General features: G+C 48.1%; 1 protein-coding gene across 2 annotated transcripts; it reads left to right on the forward strand.

Moving 5' to 3' along the window:
* Positions 1–393: 393 nt before the first annotated feature.
* Positions 394–17708, forward strand: ETFBKMT (electron transfer flavoprotein subunit beta lysine methyltransferase). Of its 2 annotated transcripts, none has more exons than XM_082753536.1 (4): positions 394–499; positions 13680–14100; positions 15991–16121; positions 16822–17708. In XM_082753536.1, exons 2-4 carry the CDS (start codon positions 13784–13786, stop codon positions 17187–17189), a joined length of 816 nt encoding a protein of 271 aa, XP_082609662.1. In that variant the 5' UTR covers positions 394–499; positions 13680–13783; the 3' UTR covers positions 17190–17708. The 2 variants fall into 2 exon arrangements, with proteins under 2 accessions (XP_082609662.1, XP_082609661.1); XM_082753535.1 differs by lacking the exon at positions 394–499 and adding an exon at positions 12901–12999.
* Positions 17709–18115: the final 407 nt, after the last annotated feature.

Below are 18115 nucleotides of genomic sequence, written 5' to 3' on the forward strand. Positions count from 1 at the left end.
ATTCTTCCCTAAATTCACGTACTACCCTTGATATATGCAGAGTGCAATCTTCAGCCCCATCCCTTGCTTAGCATGGACTCTTAGGATCTCCCTCAGTTACCTCTCAGCACCATGAGCCACACGCTCTGATCTATATTGTCCTTGTTCAACAAACCCCTTTGATGATGGCATTGGTGTAGGAAATGCCTGCACAGAACTCATTATTTTACCTTCAACACAGGCCATAATGCAGAGGCAGGGGGAAGAACTGCTCCCTCCCACCCGCTGGCAACCCTCAGCAGCATCTCTCATGGTCTCCTTCCCCTTGAACCAACATGTTAGATGCCCTTTCACATCTCACCTTCCTGCCTACTGAAAGCAGACAAGGACTCAACCAATTTCCCCACTAAAATATCCAAGGAAAAAGAAGATCGGAGCCCTCTGTCACGTCACAGCCTCTGGTGGCTGCAGTGCTCAGTGAAACAAGCTAGATGCTGCTGGATCCATGCAGGAGTTTTCCGTGAGTCCAGTCATTTTCTCGACTTTGCACTGAGAGCCGGGTTATTTTATTTAGTTTGGTTTGTTTATTAACTTGTATCTGCCTGCTCAGTTGGCTGTAGGTCAGAGGATAAGAGCTCAGTCGGTCTCTGACTCTCATTCAAGCCTAATTGCTTTCGTTCCTGCTGTAGGTGTCTCTTTGGAGGCCTGACTGCATGGGTGTCTCCGGGAAGTCCAAGAAAAGTGGCTTCACCAGACTCTGTAAAAGATGTACGAGTTAGGACACCCTCTAAGAGTAACCCAACATTTAACACAACAATCCTGACCTGTTCTTGGGCAGCAGGCAGTTCTAGATGGCTTTGTTTAGCTGTCTTCTGCACGGGACAACATTTTTTGGTTCAAATAGTTGAGTAGATATTTTAATCTCAAACATCAATGACACATACAGCATTAAACGTGGGCATGAACTGCAGCATGTGAAATTACAGGTTTAAAATCCAACAAACGGGGTCCAAAAATCCACTCCTCTTCCTGGAGCAGCTGTAACGTTCAGCTCCTGCTCCTATGTACACAGCTCCCACAGACGCTCTTGCAGGAGTTTCACATGGGCAATGATGATTTCTTCTTATAAGATGGATCTTCTGGGCACGTCATCCCAATGAGGCCACCCAGCTCCTTCTCAGTGCCAGCAGACATGGCAGCACCAAATATTCCTACCTGTGGTGCACCACTTTATGTCCCTGGGCCTGGATTTTTGTCGTCTCAACCCTTCCATCTGAGCTGTTCAGTGTTACCCTCCAAGCCAGCCTAGCTTCAGATGCCACATACCACTTTTGGGTAGCTCCCCTACTTCACTTTCATCTTATTTTTTTTCCTTTTACCCTGGCTCTCATCTCAAAGAATGGGTAACTTTTAAGAGATTTTAACAATTAAAGTAAGCTTGACAGTAGTGTCTTTGGACAATATTAAAATTTCAGAACTTGCCCGCATGACCTTAGTTACATGAGGGCCCTCTGCCTTCCTGCCCAGTGGCACTGCTCTCCTCCAATGCAGGAGGCAGACTGGACACCCATTTACAGCTACTTTTTCCATTTGTTTTCTTTCAGGCTGCTTCCTTGGCTCGTAGCACCTACCCTACCCCACGCTTTGTGCCCACCCCGTGCTCAGCTGTGCCATGCAGGGTTTTTTCTTAAAAGGCCCTGCTCACACAGGGTGTGTGAGCAAAATGCACTGGCACCTGCATGTAACACACCACTGCCTGATGCACAATGCCTTACATTGTACAGCACAGGAAAGCACACAGGTCTTCCCTCCAGGTCCACAATTCCCTTTCCTCTTTAATTAGATTTTTTTTTTTCCACTATTTTCCCAGAATCTAGTCTTTTTCTATCCAAACCCATCCTGCGCAGGTCACCAAGGCCTTTCTAGAGGGGCTGCCTTGCTTCAGAGACCAGCCAAACACCTCCTCTGTGTTTGCCACACTGACTACCTACATTTCACAGCAGCCACAGGCAGGTTCACAAAAGGGCTGTGGAACTTCTTGTAGAGGGAGTGGATAACGGGAATGAGGCCCCAAAGCATCAAAATCTGCGGTGTACGCTCACCAGTCAGGCACATGCCGTGGAGAAGCTTTTCTGCAGCCAGGGAAGAGGCGGTGACTGGTAGGGCTGTGCTGCGAGGCACATCTGGGATGATCGGAGCTAACAGTGGGATTATGAGGATTTTTTTCCTTTCAGCAGCAAAGGGAGTTGGCTCTCTGCAAGGGACAATGGGTGGGCTGGATGTCCCCTTTTCAAAGCACACTGACAATAATACTGGGGAGATGGGGCTTGTCCCTGGGACTGCAGAATACAGAGCAGTGCCAGAGCAGATGGGGAAAGGATACAGTAGGACTGAAGTGCAGGTTGGGGTGAACATAAAAAACTTCATAGCATAGACCAGACCTGCCCAGGACCTTTTTACTTTAATCTGCTCTCCCGTGGCAACAGCTTCGTTCCATCACCAGCAGCGTGTCAGCAGGGGGAGATTTTTGTCTTGGGGGGTTTGTTCTTCCTCCTTTGGTACTTGTGTCTTCAGCTGGAGGGAAGATTTCTCCCAGTATCAAGTTGTTTCAGCCTTCCTGCTCCTTAATCTCTCAGCAAGTCTTTGTTTTTCAGGATCTGTTAGTTTAAACTGGGTCAAATGCTAACAAGCGTGTCAGCCCCCCCTGCCCTTAGGATCTGCCAGAAAAGATCAGACTGCAGGTCTGTCAAGCTCCTTGTCCTACTTCTGCAAGGAAGCAATGCCCAACGTTTCGGAGAGGTGGCAAACCCTGCTATTTGAAGGCTGTATCACTTCTCCTTGCTGGGACTCTTGCTTCACATTTTATTTTCTTCAGCATTCTTCAATGAAATGAAAATCGCGCTTGCTGCTGATGGATTGCTCAACTACTTAAGGCAGCTCTACAGCTTCCTGCATACGATCCCTTACCAGCTGCCAAGCCACATTGATTTTCCATTGAAAGCCTTTCTTATTTTCCTCTAATAGCTATGCAGTCACGAGATCTGGTAGGGTGGAAGAGAGGGAAAACAAATTAGATGAAAACGAATGTTTGCGATGCTCAGAACAGTTTTCTACTTTTGGCTGACTTTGATTTGAGCTGTTTGCAGCACTGTGAGCTACCTCACGAGAAGCGGAGTGCAAATAACTAGCTGAAAGGCAGCTTATAAGAATGGACTTTAAGACTGACACTAAAACCATCCTAGGCTCAAAGCAGACAAGAGCACACAGCAGAAGCAGGGAGAAAAACAACAGCAGCAGCAGCAGATCTTACAGCGAGGTTCATAAAACAGTTTTTATTCTTTTAGCTTATGCAAGAAGACTGCTTAAAACCTTGGAAAGGTATTTGCTGCCTGAGGCTTCAAAACCAAACACACCAGATCACTAGCCAGAAGACACAGAGCAAAGAACATTTCCTCCAGCACAGTTTGTTGTTGCTCAGAGAGCAGATACTGCAGGCACATATTCTAATATTAAATCAAATTATAATACCATTAAAGCAAGTAGCTCGTCTTCTATACTGGCCTCATATCTGTAAAGATTAAGCCGGAATAAAAGCACACGGCTTTCCTCTGTCACACTGCGTAATTATTATTCATATAGCAGAATTATAGATAACGAAGGAAAAGATGACTACTTCCCTGCATCTCTGCCACAGGAACCCCAAAGCTCCTGTGATTTACAATTTAAAGATCTTAAACCTTTAATTCTCTGTTGTAGCCGATTCCATTTTGTTCATTTTATGTACATCCATCACACGTGCCCTTCCACTGCAAACACATCTAGACACATTCCACTCTTATTTGCTTTTGGAGAGGATCCCCGAGGGAGAGGTTTCACAAGACAACCAAAATGATTTAATAGCTGATTGCACCTTCTCTCTCCCTCCATCCCACTACTGGCCCTACGTGCTTTCTTCTCAAAAAACCCGCAGTATTTTCCAACTCCTTGGCAAGTGCACCTAGCCCAATTTCAGAAAGCTGATCCTACAGCACAGGCAATGATGGGGATACGCAGCCTGTCTTCATTCTGCAAGCCTGGCTTCACAACTCAGCCCTCTGCCAAAGGGGCACCTCCTTTCTGGGCTGGGCAGGGCTCCCCGGTTTGGGACCTCCTTTTCCTCCACATACGTTTTGTGCCAGAATGGTGAAAATCCATGATTCCTGCCTGCCGTTTTGCTCCACTTCTTTTCCTTTGATTTTTGCACTGAGATTGCAAGAGGCACCTCCTCCTGCCAAGCGCCCGATTAGGTGGCCTTCCCTTATCCCCCCTGATCAAGTCAGGAGCAGGCTCACGTGCAGCCGCTGCAATTCGGATGATTCAGTGCCAAGACCCAGAGGTCAAAGACCGCGCTTTGCCCTGCGAGGTACGCCTGCTGCTCTTTGCTCACTCAAGACGCACACGCCGAGATCAAACCCAATCAGCAAAGTACGCTGCTTGCATCAATCACTGGCACGTCACGCGCTAATGGAGGCGTTGTGCTGTAAGCGTCCAGCTAAAGCCCCCACGCAGCTTTCCATCCCAGCATCACTCCCTCGCCGCTTGACCTTGGCCAAATCCCTGTAGCCGCTGAGAAGCACCAGCTCCCAGTAATCGGGTCAATGAGCTCCCCAGCTTCAACAGCCCCCAGGAGCATAGAGCAAACGCCGCTTCTCCCCTGCCCTAACATCTGCTAGGACAAAGCCCCGTTGTTCCCCAGGGCGGCCCCGCTGGGGGATGCACCTGTGGGCAGCCCCGGCGTCCCAGCGCCGTGCCGCGCTGTGCTGGCAGATGCCTTTCCTGCAGCCCTGAGTCGGGTGTGCGGAGCAAAGCTCTGCTCTTTGTTTGGGAAGGGGCCGCGTGTTTTGGGCTCAGGGTTGCTTTCTGCTGGGGAGTTGTTTTCCAGGCTCTAAACTCGTATTCCCCTGATATCAGCGCCCCAGGACCTCAGCACGCGTTTGCTCGGGCAAGGAGTCTTGCCACTAAATGTACCCACGTGAGTTTCTGCCCACGGGAAGTGCTGGGAAAGCTTGCAGAGCAGAGGCACCCAGGCTGTCACATACACCTGGCCAACATCGTGGCTTTTCCTTTATCTTTGCTTCCAGTCCCACGTCTGCTGCTATCAGGGAGAGCGTGAACCAACCGTGTATTTTCATGCGCTCCTGATGCGCTCCTGACAAAAATCTGTTCACGGAGAGCACGTAAGCTCTTTGTCAAATTGCCTTTGGCCCCCGTACAAATGTAATTAGAGTCTGATTTCAACTTCCCCGATTTCAATTTCCCAACTTCCCTTTGAAGCCCTATTCAGCAAGAAGTGCCAGACACCCCACATCTACATTACAATGCATCCTAGCACACTTGAAAGCCCAAGGACGTGCTAAAGAAATCCAAATCCACTGAATCCATAGCCAATATACAACATGAGATCAAGGGCAGATGAAAAGTATTTCCTTGAATGAATATGCATTTTGAATTGTTTCACCGTTTAGCAAGGACTGCTGCTTTGCTGCATGCAGTTATAATAAACATTTATGTCGTTGGAGTGATGTTATGTTATCAATCTAAAAGCAGTTCTTGCAAATCAAAGCACGGAAGGGGCTGTTTCAATCTTCCTATTACAGCCTGTGTTTTTATAAATGTTTAGACTTCTGCTACCCATAGGTTCAGCCATCTCTCCACCGCTCATTCTTCATGGCAGATAACAATATTTTGCCTGGAAGTACTTTGCTGCTTAGGATTCTTTCTACCAATGACAGCTCTGCCGTTCTGCCTTATGACACTCATGCTTTTGCTCAGAAACACTGGAGTGCAGCTCTGAGCTCACATCTAACAGCAGGAGAGAGATCAAAGCAGATTGCTTCTCCTTGAGGATCATGTTTCTGGATGACTTCCTTGCAAGCCAATAGCCACAACATACTGAAAACTGGATCCATGCTGAGCAATTCCAGCAGTTCCTGTCAGGCACATCCTTTGCGGGTGGGAGCATTTAACACCCTCTGATGTGGCAGTAGGCTCAGTGCCTCCCTGCAGGCCAAAATGCAAGACTTAGGGGGCAATCCCAGGAGTTTTTCCCAAGCTAAACCAGAGGCATTGGCTTCCCAGTGCTCAGCATTGCCTGGCAGGGGTGAGAGCAAGACAGCAGCAGCAGTCTTTGGTGCCAGGCACAGTCACAGCAACACTGCTGCTTCCATCAGAGCTGGGTGCAGCTGCTTGCACGAGACCTGACTCCCACCTGTTAGAAACAGAGCTGTGAGATGAGGCAGAGCAAGACAGGGGGCTCCCAGGCTGGGTGTGCTGTGAGGAGCTCTGGGGTTGTGACAGGATGCAGCTGAGCAGCTCTGTGTGTAGCTGGAGAGTCCAGCCCTGCTGGGAGCCAGTCCCTAAGCCCATCCAGGCATCTCTGCACTGTGTCCTCTGCTGCCACAAAGGTATCTCATGAGACTCCGCCACCGGAGCCCTGCGTTCAGCTCTGGGCCCCCAGCACAAGGACATCAACCTGTTGGTGGGTCCAGAGGAGGCCACGAGGCTGATCAAGGGCTGGAGCACCTCTCATCTGGAAACAGGCTGGGGGAGCTGGGGGTGTTCAGCCTGGAAAAGGGAAGGCTCTGGGGAGACCTTACAGTGGCCTGCCAGTGCCTAAAGGGGCCTGCAGGAAAGCTGGGAAGGGACTCTTGGTCAGGGAGTGTAGTGATAGGACAAAGGGGAATGGCTTTAAGCTAAAAGAGAGGAGATTTAGATTAGATATTCAGAAGAAATTCTTCCCTCAGAGGGTGGTGAGGCCCTGGCACAGGTTGCCCAGAGAAGAGGTGGCTGCCCCATCCCTGGAGGTGCTCAAGGCCAGGCTGGACGGGGCTTTGGGCAGCCTGGGGTGCTGGGAGGTGTCTCTGCCCATGGCAGGGGATGGCACTGGGTGGTCTTTAATGTCCCTTCCAAACAAAACCATTCTATTACTCTATGAAGGAAGCTGCAGCACGTTGCCTGAGTCAGCCCGGAGAGGTCTGAAGCACAATGCCATTTTATACAGACTAATGTCAGTAAAGTCAGTTTAAACTATTCTGTAAAAAAAAAAAACAAAAAACAAAAAACAAAAAACAAACAAACAAACAAAAAAAAACACCTCCATGGATCTGGCCTGGTGTGCATTTCAAACCTGCTGATACAAAAATGACAACTGCCTTTATTCTAAGGAGAAGGGTGTAAAACACATTTTGGAGGTTAACCCTGCATGACTAAGCATGGAGGGGAAAGCCAGGGGAAGTAACTCTTTGTAGGGTATCACTGAAAATTGACAACAGGTCCAAATGCTGAGACCTTTTCCAATCCCTCGAGACCTTCCGATACCTCCATGTGCACAAGTAGTAGCTCTTCTCTACTTGGTCATGTTGAACTTAAGCTCCAACATATTCATCATGAGAATGAGCTGGTTGGGGCTGCAGGGCAGCTGTATTTCCATTCCTCTGGGCATCCCCGCAGTGGGGTCATTTCTTTAGACACTTTAGACACCAGTGCAAAACACCAAAGAGCAGAGGTCCTGACACAGCTTGACCCTGACTCACAGCTAAGTTGCTTCAGGAACCTGAAACTCCCCCAAAACATTATAGCAAGCATCAACCAGAAGAGGAGGCATATCGAACGTGAGCAGTTTCCCCTAGGAACTCTCTAGTGAATAAATGCTAGCTGTCTTGCATCTGCTTCAGACCTCCATCACTTCCTCTGTCCCCAGATCCCTGCGAGAATCCAAATGTTTGGCAGACTACCGCGTGGAAGGTGAAAGGAAGAGTTCAGCTGATGCCAGGCTCTAACACCAGTGGGAAACTAAAATATTCTGTGAAGTTCTCCAGCACTGGGGAAATACTGAATCAACCGGCTCCCGGGAACTGATGCAGCTCCTTGAAATCTTTGTTTACCTTACCTTATCCCTGTTAGCAGGGTCCTTAAAAATCAGACAATCAAATGTACTTCTACATTTGATTTTGATTTCTGGTTGATTTCTGGAGCATGCTGGAGCACTGCCTGGAGAAGAGAGAAGGAATTAGTCGTGGGTTTGAACACACTACTGAACAGAGCCCACCTGACAAGAAGGAGAGCTAAGCTTGGGAAACATTGGCTGCATTACGATCCAGGCTGCAGTTGTGTTCTCTTGCTCCAGATGAGACGTTGGCTTAGCACTGTCGTTTGGCATCTTTGGGGAAAGCTAAGGTCTGAAACCATGAGACCTACAGATCACCCGTGGAACATTAAATATTGAGGGGATGCGAGGCAGAGCCCCAAGGAAGAGGCAGGCAGGATGGATTTTCCTGTTGCAGGAAGTCAGGAAGGATGAGGACATGGAAAACATCTTCATTTCACCCAGGCAGGCTTAGACAAATACAGATTGCCTTGAGACCAGCTGGAGAGGCTCCCTAGCGCACAAGCAGCCCCTTCTCAGCTGTCATCTCCTTCCTCTCTCAGGGCTTTGCAGGGAAGTGCAGACTGATGTGATGGTACAGAAAAAAAAAAAAAAGAAAAAAAAAAAAGAAAAAAGAAAACAAATAAACAAACAGATAAATGATGTGACAGCAGTCAGCCATTCATCAGCTCTACTTGCAGCCCTTCCTTCTTCCTCCAGGAGCTCTGTCCCACCATAGGCTAGCTCCAGAGATGAGATACCCAGCTCCCAAGTTGAGATATCCAACAGCTTCCAGTAGATTGCTGTAACACTAAAGCTCTAACCACCCAAGAGATAGCACAGGCATCCAAAAAGCTTTTACAGATTTTACATAGTAGCATCACAGCGGTGCAAGAAGTACAACGGGGACCATTCAGTGAGTGGATGACAAAAGGGAGCTGTGAAGAAACCCACTGCTAACTATCCCCCACCAGCCATTCTTTGGGAGTACTAACACAGTCACCCCCAAATGGCTGTGCCAGCATCATGGTAGCTCCTTCTTAGATGCTGCCTGTGTGGAAACCTTCTTGCTGTGCAACCAGAACCACCAGCACACCTGTGTGTACACAACACAGCTCTGGACACATTCATTAACTGCAGATATGCTCATCAGGTTCAGCTGGTTTCTGCCCAAGTTTCCCACACAGTGAGGTTTCACTCAGGCTAGCTGATTGTCACAAGATACCCCACCTGAGTCAAGGTCTCAGTATTTCAAGGAGACTTCAGCTGTTAAAAAACAGAGCTTAAGCACCCTTAAAAATATGCATCCTCTAGTTTTAATATCAAAATAAGTAGCCCCACAACACTCTTGCATGAGCAGTTAGCCAAATCTGGACCAGCACACAGCTGCATCGGCAAGGTACAGCACTCTCTGAAGAGCAGTGAACACAAAGAAAAGCAGAAACCCTCTGACTCCATGTGTCTTTTGAGGCTTTGCCTATGCTACATAAACACTCCCATGCTTGGCTGTGCATGAACATGAGCAAACAACTGAGACCAATTGCATTTTAACTGTGTATACGGGCAAAGACAAAACTAGGGGTGATGTTAGAAATGAGAGTTTTCATCTTCTTGGTCTTACCTCTGTGACTCTTGCAAGAACACTTCATCTCAGAAAGACTAAGCCTACATAAGCATGAGAGACAGATTAACTTAGCTTTTGCTTATTTCACCCCATAGAAAACTACACCTTGCATGCTCCCCTGCTTCCATCCTATGCCAGGCTGCACCTGATACCTTTATCTTTGCCAGCTGTTGCTCGTTCCTTCTCCTAACCCAATGCAGCTGGAAGGTATAGGGACAAGTAAACCTATGAAAAACACACAATGCTTTCAGGACATACTGCATATAATGTATGATTTGTTTTGTCAGGTTAGCTATTTCTCAAATGCAAAAGATGCAGTGATTCTGAAATGAGTAGGTGTGGATTGTACCTGAAGGCACAACAGAATAATTGAATTGCCTCTCCCTTACCTAGCTAGTGCTCTCAACTTCAATTTTCCCTTAGCCACTAGCTAATGTGCCAGCTGTATTTTGATAATGACTTGTTTCTGCAGCCTCTAGCTAACCACAAATTGATCCTGATGTGCAAAACCCCTGACTGTTGATATTGAGTTGTTGGGAGGCTTTTTATAAATCAACAGCACTCCAAATGAATCCATATTCTGTGAATTTCCACTGAGGTCCTTCTGTTGAAGTGAACGATAGCAGTTGGCCTTGCAGGAAGAGCTCTGGGAAATGGAGCTGTAGATTCAGTTTTAAAAGGTAGGAGAGAAGGAATAAGGTGAGGTTATCAACTGGCTGCTGCCCTGCAGGTCTTTCTTCCCTTGGGTTTAACCTTTGTATCTACAATGTCTCATGAGTCATGGGTTCCTTAACATGAAGGCAGCTCTTCTCTGTCTTCCCTTTTTCCCCATTCTCAGACAGTTCCACTTGTTTTTGTTGTTAATTGGTTCAGACAAGATTTCCCCAGGGTCCTAGGCGGTTTTATCATCAGCCAGTAATCCACTAATTCCCTTGGACGCACAGGAGTCCCTTTTGTGTTATGCTACAACTGCCTCTTTGAACAAGTTGCGCTCCTCCACCATCTATCAGATCAATGTTTTGTTGTGATTAAAGTTGTCCTTGTCCTCAGAGCAAATTCCAGCGCAGTTATGTTAGCTGGCTGCAAACTGCATCATGCGTTTGATCAGCAGAAATTCTCAAGATGCTACTATCTAAACTAAAGCAAAAAGCTTTAGGGAATGAAACACTTTTTTTCTCACAGGGATGGGTGGTGATCCTTTCCTGACATAATCAACACGAGCACGTCCTGAAAGTCTAAGTGGTTTACCCAGACTTTTGCAAGAGGGCTGGCAGCTATCATCGGTATCAGAGCCTTTTAATGTCACGTTTGGAGTCTGTAAGGGTTTTTTTTAACTGCCTCAGTGGGGTGCTGCTCTGTATTAGAGAGCAGTGACCTCACTGAGGTTCAAATAGCTACTGAGCAATACCATGTACTGGGAGTTCAGAAGAACTAGGCCTGAGAAGTTACTTCTTAAAATGCCTGGAGACGGAAGATCAAAGTGAACAGGCTTTTTCCTGTGAGGTTTCTCTGTGAACCTTCTGAGAGCATCGGCAGTATTTTGCAAATCTTTTCTCAGCCATAAAATAAAATGTACAAGGCAGAGGTGTATTATGTGATAAAGTCATTATCACACCTTAATAAGGCATCCTGAGCTGATGTTGGTAGTGATTCTTCTATTACAGTACTGAGCTCTTTATTTCTAGCATAGTGGTGAGTACCTAGAGGGCACAAGGACCTGTCCTGAACTGCATGTTTTTGGCACAGCTTTGGGTATCACAAGTGCGTTCAGTATTTCCCTCCCTGGGGTGGACAAGCAAAAGCTGCTGAAAGATTCAAGACCTTTGAAACCTCACAGTTCACCCTAAGGCCTCCAAGAAATAATGAACTTCCTGCACCTGGGCCATGCTTTGATATCAAAGCCTATAAAAGATGAGGGGAAACTCCTGCTTTACAGCCGTATGCAGGCAAGTAAAAGACACACAAATATCCCTACAGCTCAACATGCTGGTGGACTGCAGGCCCCTTCATGTGGTGAGCAGACACCAGCCTCTGGCTGGGCCCTGGCCTTCTCCCACTGCATCCTGGCCTCTTGGCAGCCCAGCACGGTGGGGCCACCTTCCTTGGGCACTCATGGAAGACTAAATAATTTTAGGGCCTTGCTTTGCACCCTGGAGAGCACATTTCATGTGTATGGAGCCAGCAGGTCACTAGATGGCCTCGTAACCCAGGCGATCGGGCAGATCGAGGTTTTGCCTGTGTGATCTGCTCTGAACCTGGCACCTGCAGAGCTGCAGGGCTGGCGGCATCACCTCAGGCACAGCTCAGGAGCCTTTTACAGAACGTAGCATGTGAATTTTGGGACGCTTTGTGCCACGGGGAAGCTAGGGAAAGCCTTGTTTGCTGTTCTTGTCAGAAGCTGCTTCTATTCCCCACTGTGGCCTCTTGTGTCCCGTAGCTGGATCCAGCCAGGACATCAATGAAGCAAAGGCAGCCCCTGTGGGAAGGCTTTTGTGGTGTTGTGGCACCCAACCACCCCGTGGGGAACCCAGAAATTCTCCTGGTGTGTCGGGGAATGTGACTGGGGAAGGAGGAGAAAGATGAGATGTGAGGGTTTGATTGCATGCTGTAGTCACTGCCTGGTGAAAACACGCTTTATTGCCTAAATAAATATATATATATATATATGTATAAGGGAATGAAGGAAACAGAACCATTCATAAGTTATCGGGTGCTTGTCCAGAGCAGAGCAGGCTGAGGGGAGGCCTCATGGCACCTGCAGCTCCCTCAGGAGGGGAGCGGAGGGTCAGGCGCTGAGCTCTGCTCTCTGGGGACAGTGACAGGACCCGAGGGAACGGCATGGAGCTGGGACAGGGGAGGGTCAGGCTGGGGGTTAGGGAAAGGGTCTGCACCCAGAGGGTGATCGGGCACTGGGACAGGAGCGATTTAAGCCGCCCTCCCTCACGCCCCTGCTGTGGCGTTTGGGGTGGAAGAGAAGCGAGGGCGCCCTCAGCGCAGCAGCCATGTTGCCGACTTGAGGGACAGCGGCTGCTCGTGTCGGCACGTATCGCGACACAGAACACCAGGATCCCTAGAGCCGAGCCCCCCACAGCCGAGCTCTCTCCCCGTGCTGCCGCTTTAAGGACGGGCGGCACAGCACGGCACAGCCCAGCACGGCCCGGCCCGGCCCCGGCGCGGCGCAGCGGGGCGGAGCGGCGCGGCGCGGCGGCAGCAGGTAGGTGGCGGCCGGCAGCGCCCCGCGACGGGCCCCGGCCCCGGCCCCGGCCCCGCCTCGCCGCGGGGGGGCGGCCCTGTCGCGGCCCTGTCGCGACTGAACCTCGGCCTGTCGGGCGCGGCAGCGTGCCGTACATCAAATTAACGTGCAGCAATTAGCGGGGGATTACGCGGCTCGGCCTGGCCGGGGAATGTCGCGTGGGTTAATTACCCGCGGTAATTGCCTGGGCTCTGCCCAGTGGCGTTCTCAGGCGTGGAGGAGCAAAGCGTTGTCACAGGGGTTTGTTTGTAATGAAAATACCGAGCCTTCAGCCAGCGATTAAAGCCAGGGTTTGACTGGGCTGGCATCCTAAATAGCAGGTGTTGGGTGTCAGCAAGCAGTCAGACTAACACTAAAGCAAAGCCCATGCTCGCACAGCAGAAAACACAGGAGCTTCTGCTGAGGATGTGGACAAGGAAAGGACAAGTGAAGCCCCGAAACACAAAGTGCTCTTCACCCACTGCTCAGCCTCTGCCTATGGCCCTGTTTGCTAGCAGAGGCCGTGCTTCCCCCCTCCTTTGCTTCTCTGCTTGTGCCTCGAAGACCAGCCTTGAGCAGTGACATATGAGCTCGTCCAGTCTGAACGCTTCATCTTCTAAAGACAGTTTTGGGGAATGTGCTGGTTCTGTTTTTCTTGCATTAGCTTGGGTTAATTTTTTCGTTTAATTTTTTGCTGTTGGCTTTCCCCCTAACTGGTTGATTCTCATTAAATATGTTGATAGCATTCTTCCCAGTGGGTCTTGTGACAGCTCCTTCCTTACGTACCACTTCCTGCGGGCTTCGAAGGCTGTCTGGGACAGGGGCAAGACACACGATCGTGACAATACAACAGCACAGGAACCTCTGCTCCCTAAAGCCCTGGTGGTGCTTAGCCCTGCAGTCACAGAAAAATTGCTTACATAGCGTTATTTCCCTTTCAGGAATCATCATCTGTCACTATGAAAAACAGCATCCTGTGAGTTTCCTTCCAGCCGCCTCATCGCCCGTCTCAGATAAGCCGTGCTCCAAGCTGTCCTGGGGAGAGATGGCTTTCCGTGGCTGGAGGCGGCTCCTGCTGGGCAGGCAGAACGCCCTGGCCAGGGCTTGGAGGAGCAGGAGAGGAGCCCCCTCGCTGCGCTGGAAGCGCTGCCGCCACTGGAGCGCTGGCAGGACTTTGGACCCTGAGGTGAGGGCGTTTTTGGAGGAGAACACGGAGGTCACCAGCAGCGGGCACCTCACGCCAGAGATACGACTGCGCCTCCTCACCCCTCGCTGCAGGTTCTGGAGGGAAAAGCCTGACCTGTGGCCTTATGGGGACCCGTTCTGGGCAATTTACTGGCCAGGAGGCCAAGCCCTGTCCAGGTATGCAGCACACATCGCTGAAAACGCTCAGTCCAGTCTGCAGCTGGTCAGGAGGTCAGGTCTGGCTCTGGCTGTAGTGATTTATGGTGACATGTAGTTGCCTTGTATGAGAGCACATCATCCATGCTCCTCTCTGCTTATACAGGATAGAAGTAGTCTCTTCTGGTTGGCTGTGAAGTTTCAGCACCTGCTATATGTAGAGTAGCTTATAGCTCTTACGTTGAAATCTGTTTTCTTCTATGGAGCTGCATGCGTTGACCACAGGGCTGAATTTGGATCTGTGGAAGAGCCGTGCATTTGCCATCAAAACCTTGCAGGGCTGTTAGTTCCATCACCCATTGTCACTCCTAACAGAAGGATGGCTGTTTTGTGGTGACACGTTGCTCTTGCTGCTGTTGTTGGAGACAGACAGGCAGTGGATGTGCGTCTAGTCAGCTGAGAAAAGTAGGTTTGTGCTGATGCTCTTGGAGTGCTGGCTAGCCTGAGTCAGTCTCTTCCTTTAGGATTTCAGCAGCCTTTTTATCAAGCCTTACTGACTGCCTTCCAGTCACATCAGAAGCCACACTTTTATTTTTGCCACCTACTGTAGAAATGTGTTTGAATGTTGTTGCTATTCCTGATGCCCAGGAACTAGTTAGAGTTCTGTTCTTCTGTAAAATGAAATGTCTTACTTTGAATAGCAGAAAAAAAAATAATAATAAAGTAACTGTCAGGCATTCTTACGTAGATGAAGTGGGAGGATCTGGATTGGGGCTTTGCTGTTTTTCTGCCGGGAAGTGTAAATAGGAAGGCACTTTCAGCCAGGAAAAAGATGGGTTGTGCAGTTAAATTGTTGATTAGCCTGCCATTTAGACAAATTAGGATGCTTCTAAACAGTGCAAGATTGAATAAGATAAGGTAATCTCTATCTTGTTATTATACGATTTATGTGCCCTGATATTTGGGTAGCAATACGAATGGTCTGGCATTTCACCACTTGATTGTCGTACTGTTTATGCCCTTGTCTTGATGCATTGGGTATGTCAGAAATCAGCCGTGTAATCTGAAAAAGTAAAACAAAACCAGGAACCTGAAAATGTGCTTTTTCTTTAACCGTGCTTATTTCACAGTTGGTGTTTCCACACCAGAAGTCTCCTGTTCCAAGCTACTCCTCTCTGTACTGTAAGATGCCTCGTTATCCCAGCACGGCTGTGGCGTGTCCCTGCCAGGGGACGCATGCCCTAAGTCACTGTGGTCATTAGGGGAAACCTGAGAAGCCCTCAGCTGGAAACTCAGCACTTGCCGTGCTTGGGCCAGCTTGGGCCAGCCTGTGTTCCAGCACATTACTGCAGGAACATCACTGCAAATCCAAGCACAGCCCCTAGACAGAGGAAACAGGGCTTCCATGGAGGTCCCACCCCGTCCTTTGCCCTGTTTGCAAACTATCGGCTGGTCTCAGAGGAGGAGGGATTGTGTGGCGGGGGGCAGTTGCCAGACTGCTGAGCCTCTCTGCACAAAGGTCTTTCCTGGGTGCCCTCATAAACAGAGAACATTTGAAAAGTAGCAAATAACGGGGCAAAGCTGTGGGAACAGAGTGACAAAGCTGTATGTCAGACCTAGCAGGAGGTTATTTTCCTTAAAACGAAATCAGTTTCTCTCACTGGTCTCATATCCCCAGCTCAAGCACTGAGCTGTTGTGGGGAGGGGGGTAACAAAGGGCAGTGGTACTTGATTTTTCTATCAGCAGAGGCAAATAAGGAGCTCTGTACCACAAGGCGTATGTGGGACAAGCATCCTTTAAGATACCACGCTTCATTACCTGTATGAAGTAAACTCTTGTGCAGCATAATGCAAACCCGAGTAACCTGCGTAACTTGTGTATTGCACTAACAGCCTTCCTTTTAAATCCAGGTACATTCTAGATAATCCACGCGTTGTTAAAGGGCGATCAGTTTTGGATCTTGGAAGTGGATGTGGAGCAACAGCGATAGCTGCTGTGATGAGTGGTGCATCCCAAGTCCTTGCTAATGACATCGACCCTAGTAAGGCCTTCTTTTCCCACCTCTCTGTAAAGACCTTTATTGTTTTTATTAAAGCATGTTTAACACTGACTTTTCTTTGATTCACTTGGCAGAAATTCAGTTTCCAAACAGAGTTCTGTGAGCGCTAGAAAGATGAATGGATTTTGCCAGTGTTAGAAGCTGGGTTGCACCAAGTGTCTGCATAGCAGTGAACAAAGTCTCTGTCAAACATGTGCTATACACCATCACAGCTGTTTTGGAAGAGAATCCCAAGTGTAGGTGGCAAGCTGCTTTCTCTGTAGGACCATAGCATTTTTCCTGCAGTTTCATATGTTAGGGCCTGAATTTTGCCTTTCTTTCCCTCCAGGTTTTGTTTTCCCTTAACTGACTTGTGAATTCAGTTTGTTCATAGCTTGATTACTCATCGATTAGGGAGGAAGTATATTCGTAGGTTGAGACAAGAGGGCTCTTCTACATGTAGTTTGATCCCTGGACTGCCCTTGGTTTCCAGTATGGATAGTACTTCCCTAGGTTGTAGTGTGGTGATAAAATTTTATCACTTCGTGCTAGATTTTGACCCATAATGAAAGCTGTGGAAGTCCTTCAATTGGATAAACAAAAATATTTAAGAGATTAAATTGAAAAATGCATCAACGAAATTCGCAAGGGGGCTGAACAGCAGAATCCTAAAACTTTTTTTTACTCTGTGACTTTTCTTCAGTTGCAGGCATGGCAATGAGGTTGAACTGTGAACTGAACCACCTGGATCCCTTCCCCATCGCCATTAAGAATATCATTAACTCGGACGCTGGCAAGTGGGACCTCATTGTTCTGGGCGATATGTTTTATGATGAACAACTTGCTGACGGTCTCCATCGCTGGCTGAGGAAGTGCATCAGGATTCATCAAACTGAAGTGCTGATTGGTGACCCTGGCAGGTATCAGTTTTTAAGCCACAGCATTCACAACCAGCTCCACAAAGTGATAGAATATTCCCTTCCTGAGTATACCAGACAGGAAAACCATGGATTAACATCAAGTATCGTCTGGAGTTATCAGCCCTCATCAAATAGCTTAGAAAGCTGTTAAAGCTGGCTTCCTAATCAATGTTGTCTCACTTGGGTGGCTTTTTTTTTTTTGTAAGTATATAAAACAGAAATGGAAATTAAACATGGAACATACCTGTTAATGCCAAGTGGGTTGCTGTTCCTTCACTGTAGTGATTTCAGTCATGTTCACTGAGGCTTTGGATCTATCTGAGGTAACAGCTACATGCAAACTTTCTTCAGTAAGACCTGTTGAAGTGCAAATCCAAAGAGATTGCACTTCAGAGTTTGCATGCTTGATGTTTTTTGTCTAATTCATGTGGTAATCTCACTCCTTGACACTACTGTGCAATGTTTTAGGTGTTCAGTATACCACTGTGGGGAGAGAGGAAGATGGCAGCTGAAAGATTACTGCACTGCTTTAACACACTTTACAGAAAAATTGGTTGTTGTCCTTTGTATAACTCTCTGCTAGACTATTAGCTTACAGTATACTCAATTCTAAGTGCCTTGCTCTGTTTCTGGATATCTCTTCTGAATGTCCAAGTAACTAATTTGTGTCTCCCCCTTCCCTCTAAAATAAATCTATTCTTCCTTGAAGCTGTTGGAGTGGTTATTTAGGAGCCTAAAACATGTTTCTTGACTTGTAGCCACAGTAAAAGTTCTAAATACCTGGCATGATTATATAGCCATACGATATATGTTCTCCTTTAGAGAGAACATTCAAATGGCTACATTCCCTAACTTCGCAAGGGTAAAAAAAGACACTTATCATGAGGGGAAAAGGATGGGGGTTGAAGTTGTCTTTCCTTCTGCCATTTTTCTGAACAGAACCACAGAATGCTGGCAGTTGGAAGAGACCTCTGGAGGCTGTCTGGTCCAACCCCCTTCTCAAGCAGGGACACCTAGAGGCTGCGAGAGACTCTAAGTTTAGCAACGTGAAGCAAAAACCAATGTTTTCAGAGCAGC

Source organism: Aythya marila (assembly GCF_965140915.1).
Source record: "Aythya marila genome assembly, chromosome: 1".
Classification (NCBI taxonomy): domain Eukaryota; kingdom Metazoa; phylum Chordata; class Aves; order Anseriformes; family Anatidae; genus Aythya; species Aythya marila.